The sequence below is a fragment of the Physeter macrocephalus genome, chromosome 18 (assembly GCF_002837175.3).
Source record: "Physeter macrocephalus isolate SW-GA chromosome 18, ASM283717v5, whole genome shotgun sequence".
Classification (NCBI taxonomy): Eukaryota; Metazoa; Chordata; class Mammalia; order Artiodactyla; family Physeteridae; genus Physeter; species Physeter macrocephalus.
The window spans coordinates 41,117,101-41,137,344 of record NC_041231.1 but is presented as its reverse complement, the minus strand read 5'-3'; the positions used below and the strand labels follow the sequence as shown (position 1 = coordinate 41,137,344).

General features: G+C 51.1%; 1 protein-coding gene across 1 annotated transcript in view; it reads left to right on the top strand.

Moving 5' to 3' along the window:
- Positions 1 to 8,814: 8,814 nt before the first annotated feature.
- DNAH1 (dynein axonemal heavy chain 1) overlaps positions 8,815 to 20,244 on the top strand; it is a 72,963-nt gene continuing 61,533 nt past the window's right edge. Inside the window, exons 1-7 of the mRNA XM_028478985.1 lie at positions 8,815 to 9,150; positions 10,159 to 10,231; positions 12,463 to 12,637; positions 13,094 to 13,250; positions 14,183 to 14,315; positions 16,672 to 16,833; positions 17,401 to 17,653. Of these exons, the coding sequence (XP_028334786.1) occupies positions 8,815 to 9,150; positions 10,159 to 10,231; positions 12,463 to 12,637; positions 13,094 to 13,250; positions 14,183 to 14,315; positions 16,672 to 16,833; positions 17,401 to 17,653 (1,289 nt within the window). The remainder of the gene's footprint in view (positions 9,151 to 10,158; positions 10,232 to 12,462; positions 12,638 to 13,093; positions 13,251 to 14,182; positions 14,316 to 16,671; positions 16,834 to 17,400; positions 17,654 to 20,244) is intronic.

The following is a 20,244-nucleotide window of genomic DNA, read 5'->3' as shown; positions in this document are numbered from 1 at the left end:
ATGTGCAGCTGGGCAGATGTTGGTGGCCACCATCTTCAGGGTGATGGCCTGGTGTGATTGCTCTGTCTCCTCAGCATTTCCTATGGGTTCTTGCAGGAGTGATGGAGCTGGCAGGACTGCTGGGAAAAGCAGCACCCCTGGTCCCCACCACACAAGCTCATCTTTCAGTTGGGGGATGCAGTAGTGACCATTGCATGATTGCCTGCTGAGTGGTACTGACTATGGTCCCCTGAGGAGAATGTGAGCATATTCTGTGGATTGAGGCAATCAGGGAGGGCTTCCTGAGGAGGTGTTGCTTGAGATGAGATGGAAAGTGGTAGATAAACCAAAAGAGGGAGGAGATTCTGTCTGCGAAGCTCCACATGGATATAGGTGAGAGTGGGATTGGACTGGGGGCTGAGCATTCATGGGTGACTGGTCCTCAATCCTCCAACCCTCCAGGAACTCCTTTCCACTCCTCCTCCCTGAGCTCTGGGCTTTCAAGGTATTGTCTGTCAAGCTGACCGTGTGGATGAAAGGAGAATTAATTTGTCTCCATTTTTATTCATCAGAGAAAATGCTGTCAGAGCTGCTGAGGCCAGCTGGCCAATGGCAGAGAAGGGGAGGATCAGGGGAGGCCTAGGGAGGATCAGGGGAGGCCTAGGGAGAAGGCGTGCCTCAGCCCTTGCCCGGCTCTCTCTCTGATATCCTCCATGCCTGTGACTTGGTTTCTCTTGGCAGCAGCTCAGAGCTCCTGGCCTAGCAAACCAGAGAGAGATCCTGGGGTGCAAGAGGCCAACTGGGGGCAGGTGGAGAGCGGGTAGCTTCAGCCACCCTGTCTGAATGCCTGTTGCCCTCCGTTCTGGCTTGTCGGCCACGTGAAGGGCCCATTCTGCTGCCTGTTCACACAAGGCTTTCATCTCTGCAGCTAGTAAAGCATTCCTCCAGGCCTCAGTGCTGCCAGCAGGAAGGCACAGGGGAGGGGGGAGCCCAGGCCTGCCATGCCCCTCAGACCCCTGGTCCAAAGGCATGGGCCTGGGCCAGGGTGCCCTAAGCAGCCTCTCTGCCCAAGTCGTCGCCCCACCCCCACCCCGCCACCAACTCTTTCAGGAAGCCAGTCTCTCCCCATTTCAACAAGAGCAAGGCTGGCCTCCCTTCCAGCTCATATAGGGCAAAAGACTGCCCTCCCACCACAGGAGGGGTAGGAGCCCAGGGTGGGGTCATGGCTCAGCCCCTTGTTCCTCTCCCAGGGAACAGGTAGACATGGTGACTTCTAGGGCAGGGCAGGAAGATCAAAGCCTGAACCCATGCCCTGCCATTGCAGAGGATGGCATTTGAAAGTAGGCACTTGAGACTCAGGAGAGGGGAGACTGACCCACAGTCCCCTGCTGAGGAAGGAGGCAGTCACATCCACTGTCCACACCTGTAGAGGGGCAAGGTGGAGCTGGCAGGGCTGCTGGGGAAGTCAGCACCCCCTGGTGCCTGCCACTCAAGCGCACCTCCAGGTGAGGGATACAGCAGTAACCATTGCGTAGTAGAGGGTGAGTGACTCTGTAAGCTATATCTCCTGAGAGTGGACCCTTTCCACAGTGGCCTGTCCATTTGTCCAGAAGCCATGGCCCCTGTGATGTCACCAACCCGCTGTGTTGCTTGGCAACTTTCCAGGATTAGTGCTCTGCCCCTGTCATCCCTGACGTCCCACCATGGGCTGATGTTGCCTTGGCAACTGGATGGGTACTGCAGCTTTTTGGACAGCTGTACCCAGTGTGGGAAGTGGCAGGCAAAAGAGGGGAAGCAGGTGCCTCTCCACAGGCTGATTGGGGTACACAGCCTATCTCCAGACCTACAGAGGAGCCAAGCTGCCCAAAACAGGGCTTTGGGGGTCTCTGTCCCCTCGAAGAGCTGTGGCCATTCTTGCCTTCAATCCCCCTCACACTCTTTCCTTCCTTCTGCTATGGTCACCAAGTACCTATTGTGTGAATGCCAACAAGAAAAGCAAAGTAAACTATGGTTCAGGCTCAGGAAAGGTTTTATCAGCATTGGGTCTTGAAGGATGAATAGGAGTTGGCCAGGAGTAGGAGTTGGTGGAGAGAAATGTCTGGACAGAGGAAGCAGAAGTCAGTGCAAGGGCTGAATCATTATCTCCAGTCATAGCTTATACCCTGCCTCTGGGTTCTTTGTGGCCTGGTCTCTCTGGCTCTCTCCCACTTAGTAGACATTTAATGGTAGGGACAGCATCCAGTTCAAATCTGGACACTTAGTCCCCAGCACAGGCCTGACACCAAGTCAGCATTACTAAAATGTCAAATAAAATCGGGCATTTGCATAATGAGCATCAGGTCCTACCACCTCCCCGAACACTAACCTGTCTTACCAAACCTCAGTTTCCCCATCTATAAAATGAGGCCAATTTTGAGAAGGCTCTGGGCAGGGATTCTCAGATTAAGGTGGAGTGATTTTTACATTTTCTTTGGTTTGTAACCCATCTGTTTTCCTTATAGAAAAATGGAAAGACTGGTGGGTAGAGTGGGCATCTGTATACCTTCAGATCCCCTCATTATCAGTATCGGACCACTTTTGCTTTATTTCCTCTCTCTATATAGTTATCTATGTATAAATTTTGCTGAACCATGTGGAAGGAAGTCCTGGCAGCAGACATCCTGACATTTGTCCTTAAATTCCTAGTGCACATCAGTTAAAACAAGGACAGTCTGCTGTATAACCACAGTAACATTATCACATCTGAGAAAATTAACAATATTATCCAGGGCAGGAAGGAGGATCTAAGCCTGAACCCATGCCAAGTCTTGGAGCAGATGGGCACCTGGCAGGGGCGGGGGGGCGGGGGAGGTTCATCCACTGCCCACCCGGCGGAGGGCTGAGGTGGAGTTGCAGCCCGGCTGTGTATATATGTGTGTGTGTGTGTTTAAGCTGAGCCTCCGGGGGAACAGAAAAGACCCTTTCCGGTAAATTTCCCCAATTTTTCTTCCCACGTTGTTTACATAGCTTTTTTTTTTTTTTTTTTTTTTTTTTTTAAACAGGATTCACTCAGAGTTGTCGCACTTTGAAAACAGCATTTGGCTGCTTTGTCTCTTTCTCTAGAAAAGTCTGGGAGGGGAGATGGATAATGGAGCCTGGATTTGAGAGCCTAGACGGCTGACACTTTCCCGCTGGCCCCCAACCCGCCGCTCGGAGGTGGCCCAGCCCTGGGTGGGGGAAGCCGCGTGAGTGGGGCGGGAGGAACCAAGTCAGGAGTGTGTAGCGAGGCTAGTGCAGACCTGCGGAGGTTCACTGGCGGAAGCTCCCGCCAGCCTTGCCGGATGGTCCCGCCCCTTAGCAACGGGCCCAGCGTCCCTCCCTAGAAACGGGCAGCCGGACCCCACAACGTGTGCGGTGGAGCCGGTAGGTCGGTGGGCCCAAGGGATGGCGGGGCAAGCGCCTGCAGGGGGACCTCAATAAGTCTCAGAGGGCAAATGCCCAGAAAGGAGGACGCCCTCCCGGCCCAGGGTCCACATCCCTGTCCACAAGCCCCCATGCCGTTTCTCTGCCTTGGCCAGTGGGAAGGGAGTGGGGTGCACTTTTAAACAACCTTGCAGATAAGTCCCATACTGACTACACCCCATGCTGAGAATGTAGCCCTCTCCCTGTCCTTTCCCATGCAGGGAGAAAGCCAGGATTCTGGTCCTCCTCAGCCACCAGTGCCTCTCCTGAGCCCGACCACATCCAATCTTCTTAGTCCTCAGGGTCCCCATCTATAAATTGGCAGAGTACTGCTGCATCTGTCTCACAGGGCTTACAGAGATCAACTTCCTTCCTTTACTTACCCCATTCATTCATTCGTTCATTCTCACAGTCATTCACCACTTTCTAGGCACCTACCATGTGCCAAGCCCATGCCAGTCCTGTGCTAGGTGTCGAGGTTCCAGAGATCAGTGTTACTTGAAAATTGCTGCATTTGAGCACGAACAGAATATGTGAAACAGGTAAGGGTGCAGGATCCTTGTTGAATCAGGGGTGGATGGCTCCCAAGCCGTCCTGCTTAGGCACTCACCTTGCAGAACCTCAGGGCTCCTTGGCACACAGTTTGAGAACCACTGTTGTGGTGCTAAGGACAGCAATCTTTGGGTCAGAGGTGGACACCTCAGTTTCTATTCTGGTTCTGCCACTTCTTGGCTGTGTGTCTTTTCCAAGTTTCTTGACGTCTCTGGACCTTAGTTTCCTTGTTTGTGGATTGGTGATTCTAGTAGTACCTGTAGTGAGGATCAAATACCCTTGTTCATCTGTGTCCATCCAGCCCAATGCCTGGTGGGTGGTCAGGTCACATGGGGTTGAATGTCAGTGAATCCAACCTGAAGCTTCCTCTGACGCAAACCAAAATGGCTACCAGTTGATCTAACTGGGTCACAGTGTATGATCATCTTTATGTGTTCTTGGATTCAGTTTGCTAATATTTTGTTGAGAATTTTTGCATCTATATTCATCAGAAATTGCCTGTAATTTTATTTTTTTGGTGGTGTCTTTGTCTGGTTTTGGTATCAGGGTGATGGTGGCTTCATAGAATGTCTTTTGGGAGTGTTCCCTCCTCTTTTGGAAGAGTTTGAGAAGAATCGGTATAAGTTTTTCTTTGTATGTTTGGTGGAATTCGCCTGTGAAGCCATCTGGTCCTGGACTTTTGTTTGTAGGAAGTTTTTTTGTTTTTTGTTTTTAGTTACAGATTCTATTTCACTTCTAGTGATCAGTCTGTTCAAATTATCTATTTCTTTTCAATTCAGTTTTGGTGGGCTGTATGTTTCTAGAAAATTGTCCATTTCTTCTAGGTTGTCAAATTTGTTGGCTTATAATTATTTATAGTATTCTCTTATGGTTTTTTGTATTTCTGTGGTATCAGTTGATATTGCTCCTTTTTCATTTCTTATTTTGTTTATTTCGGTTCTCTCTTTTTTCTTCTTGGTAAGCCTGGCCAGAGGTTTGTCCCTTTTGTTTACCCTTTCAAAGAACCAGCTCTTGGGGCTTCCCTGGTGGCGCAGTGGTTGCGCGTCCGCCTGTGGATGCAGGGGAACCGGGTTCGCGCCCCGGTCTGGGAGGATCCCACGTGCTGCGGAGCGGCTGGGCCCGTGAGCCATGGCCTCTGGGCCTGCGCGTGCGGAGCCTGTGCTCCGCAGCAGGAGAGGCCACGGCAGAGGAAGGCCCGCATACCACAAAAAAAAAAAAAAAAAAAAAAAGAACCAGCTCTTGGTTTTATTGATTTTTTTCCTATATATTTAAAATCTCTGTTTTATTTATTTTTCCCTGTCTTTAATATTTCTTTCTTTCTGCTGACTTGAGGTTTTGTTTGTTCGTCTTTTACTAGTTCTTTTAGGTGGTAGATTAGGCTGTTTATTTGAGATTTTTCTTGTTTTTTGAGGAAGGCCTGTATCTCTCTCTGAACTTCCCTCTAAGAACTGCTTTTGCTGCATCCCATAGATTTTGTATGGTTGTGTTTTCATTGTTGTTTGTCTCAAGGTATTTTAAAATTTCCTTTTTGATTTCCTCGTTGACCCATTGTCTTTTTTAGTAGCATGTTGTTTAGTTTTCATGTAATCATTTTTTCTCATTTCTTTTCCTGTGGTTGATTTCTAGTTTCATGCTCTTGTGGTCAAAGAAGATGCTTGAAATAATTTCTATACTCTTAAATTTGTTGAGGTTAGTTTTGTGCCCTAGTATGTGGTCAGTCCTAGAGAATGTTCCATATGCACTTGAAAAGAATGTGTATTCTCTTTGTTTGGTTTTTTTATGTAATGTCCTGAAAATATCAAGTCTAACTGTTCTATTGTATCATTTAGGATCTCTGTTGCCTTTTTTTTTTTTAATATATTTTTTATATTTTTTGCTGCATTGGGTCTTCGTTGCTGTGCACAGGCTTTCTCTAGTTGCAGTGAGCAGGGGCTACTCTTTGTTGTGGTGCATGGGCTTCTCATTGCAGTGGCTTCTCTTGTTGCAGAGCATGGGCTCTAGCTGCATGGGCTTCAGTAGTTGCAGCATGCAGGCTCAGTAGTTGTGGCATGCAGGCCTTAGAGTACGTGGACTTCAGTGGTTGTGGCACATGGACTCAGGAGTTGCGGTACACGGGCTTCAGCAGTTGTGTCACATGGGCTCAGTAGTTGTGTCTTGCGGGCTCTAGAGCACAGGCTCAGTAGTTGTGGCTCATGGGCTTAGTTGCTCTGTGGCATGTGGGATCTTCCCAGACCAGGGATCGAACCCATGTCCCCTGCATTGGAAGGTGGATTCTTAACCATTGCAACACCAGGGAAGTCCCTTCAAATACATTTTCAATCCCCTTTCTCTTTCTTCTCCTTCTGGAATCCCTATTATGTGTAGCTTGGCACACTTTATATTATCTTATATATGTTTTTCATTTGGCTTTGTGTCTACTGTTTTTTTTGAGACTTTTTTTTTAGTTATCTATTTTATACATATTAGTACATATATGTCAATCCCAATCTCCCAGTTCATCCCATTCATTTCCATTATTCTATCTCTCCCCTGCACCGGCAGGCGGACGCGCAACCACTGCGCCACCGGGGAAGCTCCTCTTCTGCATTTTTTATTCTTCTATTCATTGCCTTTAGCTCAGCTTTCATCTTGGCACATGAATTCTCTAATTTTTCTTGGCTCCTCCTTATAGTTCCTAGTTTTCTAGTCCCTTTTTTACAGTAATCTGCATTTCTGTTGATAGCCTTTCTTAATTCCTTCAGTATTTTCATTACCTCCTTTTTAAACTCGGTGTCTATAAGACTGAAGAGGTCTGTTTCATTGTTTTTTCCTTCAGGGGAATTCTCTTGATCTTTTAACTGGTGGTCGTTCCTCTGCTTCTTCATTTTGCTTGCTTACTCTGTGTGTTTAGGAGAAACAATTATCTACTATAGTCTTGGAGGGCTATTTATATGTGGCAGCGTCCCTGATAGCTTGTGTGGGTTTAATATTTTTTTGGCATGAGGGCTGTTTTTGGTTTGGATGCTTGCCGTCTCTTTCCTCAGGGTGTGCTGGTCGTTATCCCCTTCATAGGGGATATGCAGATGCACAGCCCCCGTGCACGCTCCCAGGAGGGTGGGGACAGAGGTTGGCTCCCAATGGCGGGATCTTCATTGGTGGTGGCCGCGGCAGGCTGTGTGCTCCCTGGAAGGAGGACCCTCCACCTACCCCTGGAGCTCGTGTAGGCGCTACCCTGCCACCAGATAGTGAGCTTGGGAGAAAGAAGCTCCTATGGCGGGCCTGCCCTGTCTCCTCACAGGGGCGCCCCCAGCCTTGCCTCTCTGGCGGGCCCAGCCTTCATCCCGGACTCCCTCGGTTGTGGCGACCACACCCTGGCCCCCTCAGGCTTTCTTGACACAGCCAATCCCAGTCCTCTCCCTGGTCTGACCTCCAAAGCCGAAGCCTCAGCACCCAACCCCCCACCCCCGCCTCAGTGGATGAGCATCTCAGGCTGGGGAGTGCCAGGTGATGGCCCTGACCGTCTGTGCAGATCTCTTTCCGCTTTGTCCTCCAAAAACCCGTTGCTTGCTGCGTTCTCCCCCAAAGCTCCCCCTCTGTCCAGGCTGATCTCCTCACCAGTGAGGGGACTTCCCAGTGTATGGAAACCCTTCCTTTTTCACAGCTCCCTCCCAGGGGTGCAGGTCCTGTCCTGTTTCCTTTCTCTCATTTTTTCCTTTGTCCTTCCCAGATTTTCTTGCTCTTTTGGAAGTCTGAGGTCTTCTGCCAACGTTCAGTAGATATTCTGTGAGGAACATTCCACATGTAGATGTATTTTTGATGCATTTGTGGGAGAAGGTGAGCTCTACATCCTACTGCTCTGCCATCTTGATCTGATCTCCCTGACTGCCATTTTTATTTTTGTACCAGCATTACACACAAACCTCTTATTCCTCATACCCTTATGTGCTCCCCTGACCAAGGGTTTCCCCTGGTGGTGCATTTTGAGGTGGCCAAAAGCAGCAGTGGCTTGGCAAGGGCTTGCTTGCCGCACAATAAAAACTCTGCAAACCCTCATCCTCGGGATGTGCATGCAATCCAGTGGTGCATCTGTTGTTCCCTGTGGGGAGACAAGAGGGTGTCAGTTTCATTAGCTGGGTTGATCCTGAGAGCCAGGGTGTGGATGAATAGCTTTCTGTTGCTGGCAGACGTATGTGTGGGCCAACAGAGGGTCAGGGTGCCTCTCAGGAGGTGATTTAGTCCTCTGGCTCCTGGGGTAAGGTAAGGGAGATGGGCATGGGTAGGGAGATGGGCATGGGGGATGCAGGGCATGGCCCAGTGCCCCACACTGGGAAGAGTCAGGGCAGTCTGGCAGGACTGGGTGGGGTGGGGCTGGGGTTGGGGGAATGGGGGTAAGGGGAAACTGAGCCTGCAACTGGATGAAAGTTATTTTGGAGAAAACCAAACAGGGCTCTTCATTGAGTGAGTGAACTCTGGGCCTCCCTCTTTATCTCCCCTTGTGAGAAGCCAGGCCTTGCTCTGTAACACAGGGGAGAAGGGTGGGAAAGTACAGAAGGATGCATGGGGTTGGGGGCATCTATAGGGTGTTCAACCTCTGACTCTGGGGTCTCATTTCTCACACAGATTTTAGGGAAGGCCCTGCTGTCTCCTGGCAGGACCTTCCTGGCACTCTGTGTCTGTTCACATTAGAAGAGTACTCCCTCCCTCCGTTATCCATGCCTGGGGGCTGGGGCTTGTTGTGGGGTGGCAGACTGGGCATCCCTGTATCCTGGTGGCCCTGGGGGATGAGCAGAGGTTGTCAAGGGCCCAGTGACACCAGTGTCTTCTCCTAGGAGCTCTGGCTGGGACATCACCCTGAGAAGCAGCATGGAGCAGCCTAACAGAGAAGGCCACAGCCCAGGAAGGACCCCTCAGGGCCCAGAGTGCAGCAGTACTCCTGTGGGCCAAGAGTGTAGTCTGAGAGACCTGGAGCATAACCTGGAGAGCATTCTTCAGGGACCAGATTCTGGGTCGGAGAAGCTTCCTCCAAGCCCTGACACCAAGACCCCACCTTTGCCCCTGACTGCAGCCTCACCCACGCCCTCAGACTTGGGGCAGCCCCAGAAGTTGCCCCTGATGGGCACTGATAAGAAGTACCCGCTGATGAAGCAGCGTGGGTTCTACTCTGACATCCTCAGCCCTGGAAGCTTGGATAAACTTGGGGTGAGTGTGGCAGCCATACCCTACCAAGCCTGAGCCTTCCTTGTGGGTTCTTTTTGCCCTTTCTTCTATCCATCCATCCATCCACAGACCTGTCTAACAATTTTCCACCCACTCACCCATCTGCCCATCCTTCTGACCATCCATCTCTGTCCATTCATTCAACAATTCATTACTGAGCACCTGCTATGTGACAGGCCCTGGACTAAGCCCCGGTGACAATATACCAGGATTGTCATCCTTATGCCTATTGTCATGGGGCAATGGCTTTGCTGGGGAAATACTCCCTCCCCCGGCCCCAGCTCTGGTGGGGGAGGGGGTCCTGGGACAAGGTGGGGTACTGCTGAGATTTACAAGATAGGTATGAATTTGCTGGGTAAGCTAGGGGCTGGGGGTAGTGTTCCAGGCAGGGGGAACAGAAGATACAGAGCCTTGAGATCCCTGACAGAGGCCATGGCCCACATGGAAGAGGAGAGTAGAAATAAGAGGAGAGAGATGGAGGGCAGGGGAAGACAGAGAAGGGATATAACTAGGGGAGAGTTCAAAGAGCCCTGTGCGTCCTGGACAGCCTTAGGATGGTTTTAGGCAGGGGAGGGGCCAATAGAGATAGGGCGAGGACCCATTGATACCCACTGTGCCACAGGTCCCAGAGTGCCCTTGGCAATGGAGGAATACACAGAGACACCTGCAGGCCTTAGAGTACCTCTGTCTTGTGGCTCAGCCACTGGACACACACCAGGAGTGTCCTCAGAGTGAGGAGGGGGACTGTGCACGACCAGAATGGGGTTGGGCTAGGGGTGTCCCAGGTGGCCACAGCTTGTCACCTACTGTGGCCTCTGAATGAGGAATTGTGCAAATTCCTCTTCACTGATTCTTCCTCATCCCTGTCCCTGTGCCCCTGGGATGCTCCCTGGTGGGCTTGGGGGAGACATCTGGCCTTGGGGGCCCTACCAGATCCTGCCTGTCCTTGGGATGTTTACACTTCCTCAGGGCTCTCGGGTTTGGTTTCAGGAAGTGTGTCGTGGCCCCTGCACGAACCAGGACCTCCTGCGGCAGGCCAACCTTAACAAGTTCACCCCAAGAGGTCAGTGCCCAGGGGCCTGGGTGGGTGGGTGCCTTTAGAAGCAGGGCCTCTGACCTTAGGGAGATTGTCTCCTCTTGGCTGAGGGTTTCAACCTCCTCAACTGTGAAATGGGGATAACAAGAAACAAGGTGCTTTGCAGGGGCCCAGCTCATGGTGAGTGCTCGGTGAAGCACAGCTGCTTAATTGTGACTCTTGGCAGAGCTGTGTGTGACAAGGGCACCGTGGTGCGGTGGGGCTGCTGAGGGCCAGGTCCCCAGTTCCCTCTGCCTGGCTGGGGACAGTAGGACATTGACATGTGTGTTTTCTGGAACATGGAACGTGGGCTTGGAGGAGGTCAGGACTGTGTCTGAGTTGTTACTGGCTCGGGCTGCGGCACCTAGAACAGGGCTTGGAGCAGGAAGGCGCCCAGGATTTCATTGCCAAAGAGGGGAAGGAGGACGCTCCTCTCAGGCTCCGTGATGAGTCTTGTAAGGTGTGGGGCAGGTCTGCATGGCGTGGACCAGTCCCCAGTGGCAGAGGGGAGGAGAGAGTGGCTCCAAGAGAGGCAGCGAGCTGCGTGGGGCCCTGAGAGGCAGTGAGGATTTGGCGGGGGGCCCTCCTGGCTGGCCAGCGGACAGGACGCCCTTTCGATCAGGTCCAGAAGCTCCATGGTCCCAGCTGTCTGCCTTTTCACTCTACCCCCAGGACAGTCCTGTCCAGATTTGTCTTCTTGGGACCCACAGTCCTCCTGGGGGCCTGTGAATCCCCAAAAGTGGCACAGGAAACATCACATGTACGTGCCTCTGTGCAGTGACCTGAGGATCCAGCCTATTGTGGTCAGCAGTTTCACAAGTATCTGTGGCCCAGAAAATGGTTACAAACCACAGATCAAGGGCTGCAGGGGAGCTGGGAATGGGGCTCCTGCCATCCAGGGCTGGGGTGGGGGCAGGGCTGGTCAGCAGCTCTGCAGCCCCACCCAAGTGAGGAAGAGCAGCCCGGCAGGGTCACAGGGTGGTGGCAGTCAGGGCTCGTGGCCGTCAGAGCTCTTGGCAGAAGGCTACGTGAAGGCCTGGGAAGCCTGCCTAGGGCTCCTGGACCAGCAGGGGTGGGGGCCGGGCTTTGCTGTCCTCACCCTGGCTCCTTCTTGGCACCTGAGACGCAGGGCCAGGCCCAGGAATTCATGATTCTGGATGTGGAATGTGCTATGTATGGACCCATAGGCTCAAGAGCAGATGATTAGGGATCTGAAAACTGCCCCTGGGCCGGGCCATTTTGGTAGCATGGGGTTTCCCCGAGCACCTGACAGCTCTGGTAAAAGAGCCGACTTAGCTGCAGGTAGATGGCCTCTGCTCAGCCTCTGGAAGCTTCTGTAGAGCCCCAGTGGGTACCCCCAAGGTCGACCCTCCTGTGGTGTGACTGCATCTTGACCCCAGAGACGTGAGGCCCAAGGAGGGGGTTTACTAGGGCCTCCCAGGGGAGTTGTTCGGAGCCATCACTGAGCTGTCCAGAGCCCACCCAGGCCCTGGGGAAGGTGGCTCATCCCCGAAGCATTTTCCTGCACCCCCGTCCCTACCGCTATGGTCTTGGCTTGCCTGAGACTTTCCTTCCCATTTAACATCCTGAGTCCCGGGAAACTGGAATGTCACCCTGTCAATGGGTCTCTCTTCACCGTCTCCCTTGCCCTCAGACCTGGAATGGAAGCCTGTCTAAGGAGGGGTGGCCATTTTGTGACTTGAGGGTCCCCTGGGGGTGGGGTGGCGGTGCCACCCACTCCTACAGTATCCAGGATGTCTTGAGTCTGGAAACAGTCCCAGTGAGTGAATGGCATTCAGACCCCGAGATGCTTGGGAGGGCCTCTGGGGTAGGGATGGCAGGAACCCATCCCAGACATGCAGGGAGCTACCACTTCGCCTTCCTATCCAGCTGTAATCCTCACTGGTAGTTTGATTCAGCATCTGGCTTGAGCAACAGCCGCTGGCACCGGGGCTGTGGGCAGAAAGGAGGGGAATGGTCGAGCATGCTGGCTCTGCGCAGGGCAAGCAGGACCCAAACAGACCTTCTGGAGGCCCTTGTCCTCCAGGCTCGTGATCCCTTGGGAGCCCGGTGCACATCTGGCTTCTCACTGCCACAGGCCAGCTCTGAGCTTCCCATGCCCCAAAGCTGCATGCCTGGTACCTGCCTAGCACTGTGTTTTGGGGGTGTTGGGCCCCAGCCTGAGCCCCTGCAGCTCCTGCCCCTGCCCCTGCCCACAGTCAGAACCTTTGAGGTTCCCGAGGACTTCGAGGAGTGCCTGGAGCATCAGCACATCGGGTGTACCACCAAGCTGCTCGCCCAGACTGACTTCCCGTTGCAGGCCTATGAGCCCAAGGTGCAGGTGCCCTACCTGGTGCTGCCGGGCCAGTGCCCCCGCAAGATTGAGATTGAGCGGTAGGTATGGTTGCGTTAGCAGTGGGAGGGCCTGCCCTCTGGGAGGTGGCATCCACCCACCTCAAGGGGTGAGGGACAGTAGACAACTAGGTGATCATCCTCATGGCAAAGGTTACTAAGATGGGTCTGTGTGCAAGTGTTCAAATCAAATCTTCTAGCCCTTTGGTTTCTTAATAGGAACGAGTTGCTTTCCTCGCTGTGGAATCAGGGAGGGTGGCATTTAAGTCAACGTGGTGGAACTGACAGGCAGGATGCAAGGGCAGGATGCAAGGGGGCCCAGGACACCAGCCCCAGCCACCATTCCACTTCCTGATGAGTCCCAGAATGGCGGAGGGCCCTGGAGGGGTCACTGGGCCACACCCCTACTGCCTCAACTCCCTGGGCCCTTGCTGACCCCCATGGAGACACCTCGCACGAGCCGAGCTGTCATGAGATTTCCTTGTCTTCCTCGGCCAGGAGGAAGCGGCTGTACCTGAGCCTGGACATTGAGCAGCTGCTGGTCAGCGAGGGCATTGACTCCGACAAGCTCATGCCCAGGCACCCAGACCCCCACCACCCCCAGACCATTGAGCAGGGTCATGACCCGCTCTTCCCCATCTATCTCCCACTGAAGGTGAGTCCAGCTTCCACAGAGGGCCGATGGTCAGGAGATGGGGGTGCAGGACTCCAGCGGAGGGATCAGACTCAAAAAGGGATCCCATGGCAATCACAAGCACTCACTTGTCAAACAGGACAACTGCATAGTCAGAGTGCTACCCCAACTCCTGGGGTTTCAGGCATCCTAGGCTGGGGCAGGAGGGGCCCCAGGACCCCTGGGACGCTGATTCCCTGCTTCTTCCCTGGGAGCCTGGGAACCCTGTGTACATGAGCTCTGTCCCCACCCCACCCACGGGCACCAAGAAGCAGCCCAGTTGGACTGTGGAGTAGTGTTCAGGCCTCCCTGATTACTGCATCTGGTGTCACTGGGATGGGGAGACCTGTGGTGGAGGAAGGCACCATTGTAGCCCCTTTGGGGTACCAATGGGGAAACTGAGTCCAGAGGAGAAAGAGGGAGCATAGCCTGCTCTGGTTTTCACCCACTTCCCTGCCCTTCCTCTCCATGGTCCTGAGTATCTCTTGCCTGGTGGTCCCTATGGGGAGACAGAGTTGCATATCACCCTACTAAAGATGGCCTTCTGACAACCTGAACTTCCATTGTCTCTGAGTCTGGGTGGGTGCTCAGGAAAATCCAAGGGCCACTGCTTCCCTTGGACCTGAGCTGGGTGATCCTGGCCAGTGGTGGGGGAGAGCCCGTATCCTGCTCTGAGTCCCCAGGTACCCCTCTGCCTGAACCTCAGTGTGGCTTGGTTTGACAGGGTTTCATAGAGCCAGACTCCACAGACCCCTGTGAGCAGCAGAGGAGGCACTCAGGCCCCTGGGCCCCAGTCTTCAGCTTCTGCATCTGGGGAGGAGCCTACTCAGGCACCCCTACCCTCTGGCATGCCCAGCCCACTGGGTCCACCAGGGGCGAGCCGCCTGCTCCCAGCATCTGCTGTTTTCTTCCAGGTATTTGACAATGAGGAGTTTGACTGCCGGACTCCCAGTGAGTGGATCAACATGGGCTTGGAGCCAGGGTCTCAGAACAGGAAACCTGTCCCCGGAAAAGCCCTCCTGCCCACCGATGACTTCCTGGGGCACGGTGAGCAGGGCCAGCAAGGGCAGGGGGACAGGATCTTGTCTGCACCATCCTGTCCTGGCAGCCCAGCCATAGACTCCTAGACTGCCCTGGGGCCTCAACCATGGGAGGTGGGGGCCCCACCTTTTGAGGCCTCCCAGCTGGGATACAGGCCAGCGGGCTGGCCACATAGAAGGAAATGCAGGGACCAGGGATGACATGGGTGGGTGGGCTGTGGAAGGGACAGCTGGATTGTGTCTAAAGTTAAAAAAAAAAGTCTTTGATTTATTGGCAATGAAAAATATGCAAGCTTATTAGACATGTTCAAATGTGTAGAAGGGGCACAATTCAAGCTTTTCTATCCCGTGCCCCAGAAACTGCATTGCTCCACATATAACTGTGGCCTCTTGGCTTTCACCTCTGCATGGACAACACACACACTGTCACACACTCACACTCACACACTTGCTTTCAAACACACACGTTCATAAGCCCACTGTCACACTCACCCACATCCCTCACACACACACATACAGTTGCACTCATATGCAAATTTTCAGCACACAAACACACATGTCTACTGTCACCCATTCACAACCGCTATCACACCCATGCACACATCCCCACACTGATGCTGCACAGATTTGCCAAATCTTGCCCTTGTCTGTGTCTTCCCCTCCTTTGGCCCCAGGTCTGCCCTGCGGGCCATGGAAGCTCTCTCCAGTTTGCTGCTGTCTGCCAGGCTGACCTTCCACGGTCACCACCCTGGCCTGCCACCATGGCTGGCATGACTACTCTCTATGTAGGCATCCTAGGAAGGTCTGGGTTATGAGATTGGAGGTGGCTGTCCCCATGTGCAGGGCGAAGGCCTCTCTGCTCCCTGCCCAGTGCATGGATATGCCGCTGTGGAGTGGGGAGTGGGCCCAGTGGGCCAGTGCCCAGGCGGGAGATAGGATTGTGAGAGCCATGCTGGTTTTCAGACTGCTCAGCCTCCAGGGGGCCCACAGCGAGTCCGTTGTGCAAGCTGTAAGTTTATGTTTCAGTTTAAAAACATGTAAATGCTAGAATCAATTTCTTTGAACTAGATAAGAAACACAGAATGTTCCCTTTACTTTGGACTTGATTACAAAAATAATTTAACTCAATTGTTTCCAGATTTCCAATTCCTGGTGATAAAACCAGAAGGTTTGGGGCTGTATTAACCTTAAATGTACCAGATAGTGGCTTCCCTGAAGTGCTTCTGCTTGCACCGCTTCATATGGGCCCGGGCCCTGGCCCTGGGTGGCAGCACTAATGGTGGAGCGTTTCTGCCAGACCTCTGCTTCCTACTGGGGGCTTCTTGTGACATCTTTTCCTTTCAGCTGAGTCAAGACAAGGTCAGCATTTTCAAAAAGGAAACTAATTAGGAAGAGGAGGGAAAAGCAAAACAGAGCCAAAGCTGGTGAGGTATATCCCACAGCAGCCTCCTTTACTTATCTACCTGGCATCAGTCAGTGGGAGCATTTCTTTGGAATTCCAGCCCGGAGAAGATGCATACACAGTATGACTTTAGGCTCTGTGAGACACACAAACAAGGTAACAAGTCAGAAAGTGCCTGAGGCAAAGGTGCTATTTTAGGCAGAGATGCTTCTACAAGGAGAAGCCACTTGAGCAGGGAACAAGCCAGCATCGAGGTGACCTGGATAAAGACTGTTCCAGGCAGAGGGCACAGCCAGTGCTAAGGCCCTGAGGCAGGAGCAAGCTCCAAAGTCATAGGAATAGCCAGACATCCATTGTGGCTGGAGAGGAATGAGTGAGGGAGGCAGTGGCAAGAGGTGAGCTGGAGTAGTCAAAGGCTTTCAGCCCAGGGAGAGGGTGGGAGGCCCGTCCTGGCCAAACAGCCCCTGAGGCCCACTTTGAGGCCATTGCAGGGAAGCAGTCTTCTACCCTGCCCTGCCCTGATGGGAGGAGCCCTGGGGCTCAGCTGCCACATGCAGCCTAAGCGCTTCCCTCGGCCTTGAAGGGGTCCAGTTCAGACGTGAAGAGCTCTACACCTGCATCCTCAACAGGGCTAGGCAAACAAGGACTAAGCAAACAAGCCCCTGTTTGCTTGGAGCTTTCCTGCCTCCTGTCCCAGCCCTGCTGGCCTGTGTCTCTCTCTGCCCTGATGGAGTCATGCAGAACATCAGGGCAGAGAGACCTGCCTGGTTCCCCAGAGGCAAGCTCAGCTGGAAGGAAGCAGGCTCCCCACTCTGCTGCAGCCAGAGGGTGGGGGTCAGCATGGTGGGAGAGAGGCCAGACTAGTGACCGCTGAGACCTTTCTTAGCACCCACTGCCCACATGCAGGGACCTATTCCCACCCCATGGCAGGGAGCACTGGTGGGTTCCCCTCCTGTTTCAGAGGATCCCAAGAGTCAGAAGCTGACGTACAAATGGTGCGATGTCGGCGTCCTGGACTATGACAAGGAGAAGAAGCTGTACCTAGTGCACAAGACGAATGAGGATGGTTTGGTGCGAGATGAGACGGGGAAGCCCATCCTGAATGGAGGGGTAACGGCTGAAGGTACAAGGTCTCTGCCCCTGCCTCAGGCAGACCCCCAGCTCAGGCCCAGCCTGGCCTGTGACTGAGGCCAACCCCTGCCAAGGGTATAGCCAGCTTGGGTCTGAATGCCCCCTTGCTCTGTTGTCCTGGGGCTGTCTGTCCCCCAACCAGTGAGAACCAGAGGACGCATCACTCAGAGACCCCAGGAAGGGCAATTGGCTATTATTTGATATGCCAACTCTGAGCAGCTGGCAGTGCTGCTTTCAGTGTCTCTTGGAAGGAGCCTGAGGCCCAACAATTAGTGATGTCTGCCCTGGGTGTGGCATCAGGAATGTGCACTTGAATAGCCACCCCTATATAACTCCTTGTCTGTACATAGTTTTTTACAGTTTACAAAGCACTTTCACATCCATCCATGACAACCTGTGACGTGGGCAGTTCAGGGAGTGTTGTCATACCCATTTCACAGATGTGATGGTGTCACTTGCTTAGAGCCACCATGCATCAGTGGCAGAGCCAGGCTGGAATCCAGTGCTCCTGCCCAGAGGGCCCCACTGCATGTTCCTTTCTCCCTCCACCCGACCCCAGGAAGGCCGCCCCTCCTGATCTGCCAGTATTGGGTGCCAAGGATCCAGCTTCTCTTCTGTGCTGAGGACCCACGTGTCTTCACACAACGTGTGGTCCAGGCCAACGCCCTGCGCAAGAACACGGAGGCGCTGCTGCTCTACAACCTGTATGTGGACTGCATGCCCTCTGAGGGCCAACGGCTCATCAATAAGCAGAGCCTGAGCAAGATCAAGCAGTGGGCCATGAGCACACCTCGGATGCGCAAAGGGCCCTCGTGAGTACCCCCCAGACCCTTTCCCACACCAGAGCAGCACCTCCTCCAGGGAGCTGTCCAGTGGGGAAGTAGTGCTGCCCAGTGGGGGAGGGGGGATGCTCCATCCATGCTCATCAGTTTGGGGCTGTCTTGCCCACTGCATTATGGACTTCTTGGGCCCCAGACAATTTCTTGTTCATCTCCAGATCTCTCATTATCAATATGGACTCATGAATTCTTAATTTTATTCCAAGGGTTATAATCTGTTACTACCATTTTTAATTTTAATGCTCAAATTGTCCTAGCTTTGGCCAGTGGGAGGCTCTTCAGGCTGATTCCTGTGTCCGTTTGATATGTTCTTATTGTTCATTGAGTATGCTTTTACTTTCTGGCACAGCAAGAAGTTCCAGGCTCATCTTATTTTCCCAGACCCAGCCCTGAAATCAGCTGTTTCCCCAAGGAACCCTGGTTCCTCTTGGTGGGGAATGGTATTTAGAAGCTAAGATTTTGACATTAAGATGTGCTCATTGCTACTGGGAAATCAATACTTTGAGGTCCTTAGAGCAGATAGATCTAATATATATATATTATTTATTTATTTTATATCATATCATATATTCTTTAAACTTTTTTTAAAATTTATTTTTGACTGCATTGGGTCTTTGCTGCTGTGCACAGGCTTTCTCTTGTTGTGGCTAGCGGGGGCTACTCTTCGTTGCGGAGCACAGGCTCTAGGTGTGCAGGCTTCAGTAGTTGCGATGCGTGGGCTTCTCACTGCAGTGGTTTTTCTTGTTGCAGAGCATGGGTTCTAGGCACACAGGCTTAAGTAGTTGCGGCACGTGGGCTTAGTAGTCGTGGCTTGCGGGCTATAGAGTGCAGGCTCAGTAGTTGTGGCACACAAGCTTAGTTGCTCTGCTGCATGTGAGATTTTCCCGGACCAGAGCTTGAACCCCTGTCCCCTGCATTGACAGGCGGATTCTTAACCACTGCACCACCAGGGAAGCCCCTCATACCATATATTCTTATATTACATTATGTTACATATAACCTCCATACACATGTCTTTATCTATCTATTATATATCTATCTGTTAAAAAACATGAGTTCATGTTTTTTAACGGATAGATACCTTCATATTGACTTCAAACCACAGGGCTCATTCTCACTTGTACATATTTGTTACTTCTTTTTCTAAAAGAAAATTGGCTTTTATTCCTCATAGTATATTTACTTATTTGCTCAGTCCTGGAATACACAGAAAGTGGTTTCAATTGCTAATCCATACCCTTTGGAGGAAAAACTCTACTAAGTAATCTTTGATATTTGTTTAGTTTTCTTTTTCTCTTTAAAAAGAGAGGGGGCATATAGTCCAAATACTATGTTCAAAAGGTACTTGGTTTAGTTCTTCCCACCCCGCTCAGTGGGATATATTCATTTGATGAACTATAGCTTGGTCCGTTTGTTTTATAAATATAAATAAATATATGTGTATATATATATATATATATATAAAATACATGTAAAATATACATATAATATGTGTATTATATTGTAATGTATACATATATAGTTATATATTACATTATATATAATATGTATGTATAAAATTTAGAGAGAATATATATACATATATAAATATTTCTTTATATATATAATATATACACACATATATAAAACATACTCACTAATATATGTTACTCAAAAAGGTATACTCAGAGATTTGTCCCTCTTCACTCTCATTCATTCTGTCCTATCCACATCTCCCATCTTTTCCACTCTGTCCCCACTCATAGGTAACAAATATCACTAGTTTCTAGTTTATTTTTTCTGTATTTCTTTTTGCACAAATGATATTTTCATGTATATTTTCTTATCCCCGTTCTTACATGCAGAGTAGTACACTTATAGATATTCTTTTTATTTTGCCTTTTTCATTTACAATACATCCTGGGAATCAATCCTTATCAGTTCATTGAGTCTTCCTTCATTCTTTTTTATAGCTGCATAGTATCTATTGTGTGGATGAACCATGTATCATGGTTTATTCAACCATTCTCTAATACATAGGCATTTAGGTAATTTCCAGTATTTTGCAATTACAAACAATGCTACAATGAATAACCCTGTGCACTTGTATATTCATATTGATGGAGGTATAGCTTTATATAGTGTATATTCTGAGAAGTGGAATTGCTAGGTCAAAAGATAAGTACTCACTGTACTTTTGTTAGGTATCACCACATTTTCCTCCTTAAGGATTTTGCATGCCCACCAGCAATGTGTGAGAATGCCTGTTTCCCCACTCCCTTGCCAAGAGTGCGTTGTTATACAATTTAATTTTTTGCCAGTCTGGAAGGTAAGTCTGTAAGTATGATAAGTGAGGCTGAATGTCTTTTCAATCTTTTCATATGATTAAGGACAATTTTTATATCTTTTTGTGACCTGTCCATATTTTTTGCCCATTTTTTTCTCTTAGGTTTTTGGGGTATTTTCCCTCTAATGTTATGAGTTCTTTATATATTAAGGATATTGGTTCTTTTTTAAAATAATAAATAAATTAATTAATTGATTAATTTTTGGCTGCATTGGGTCTTCGTTACTGCCCGCGGGCT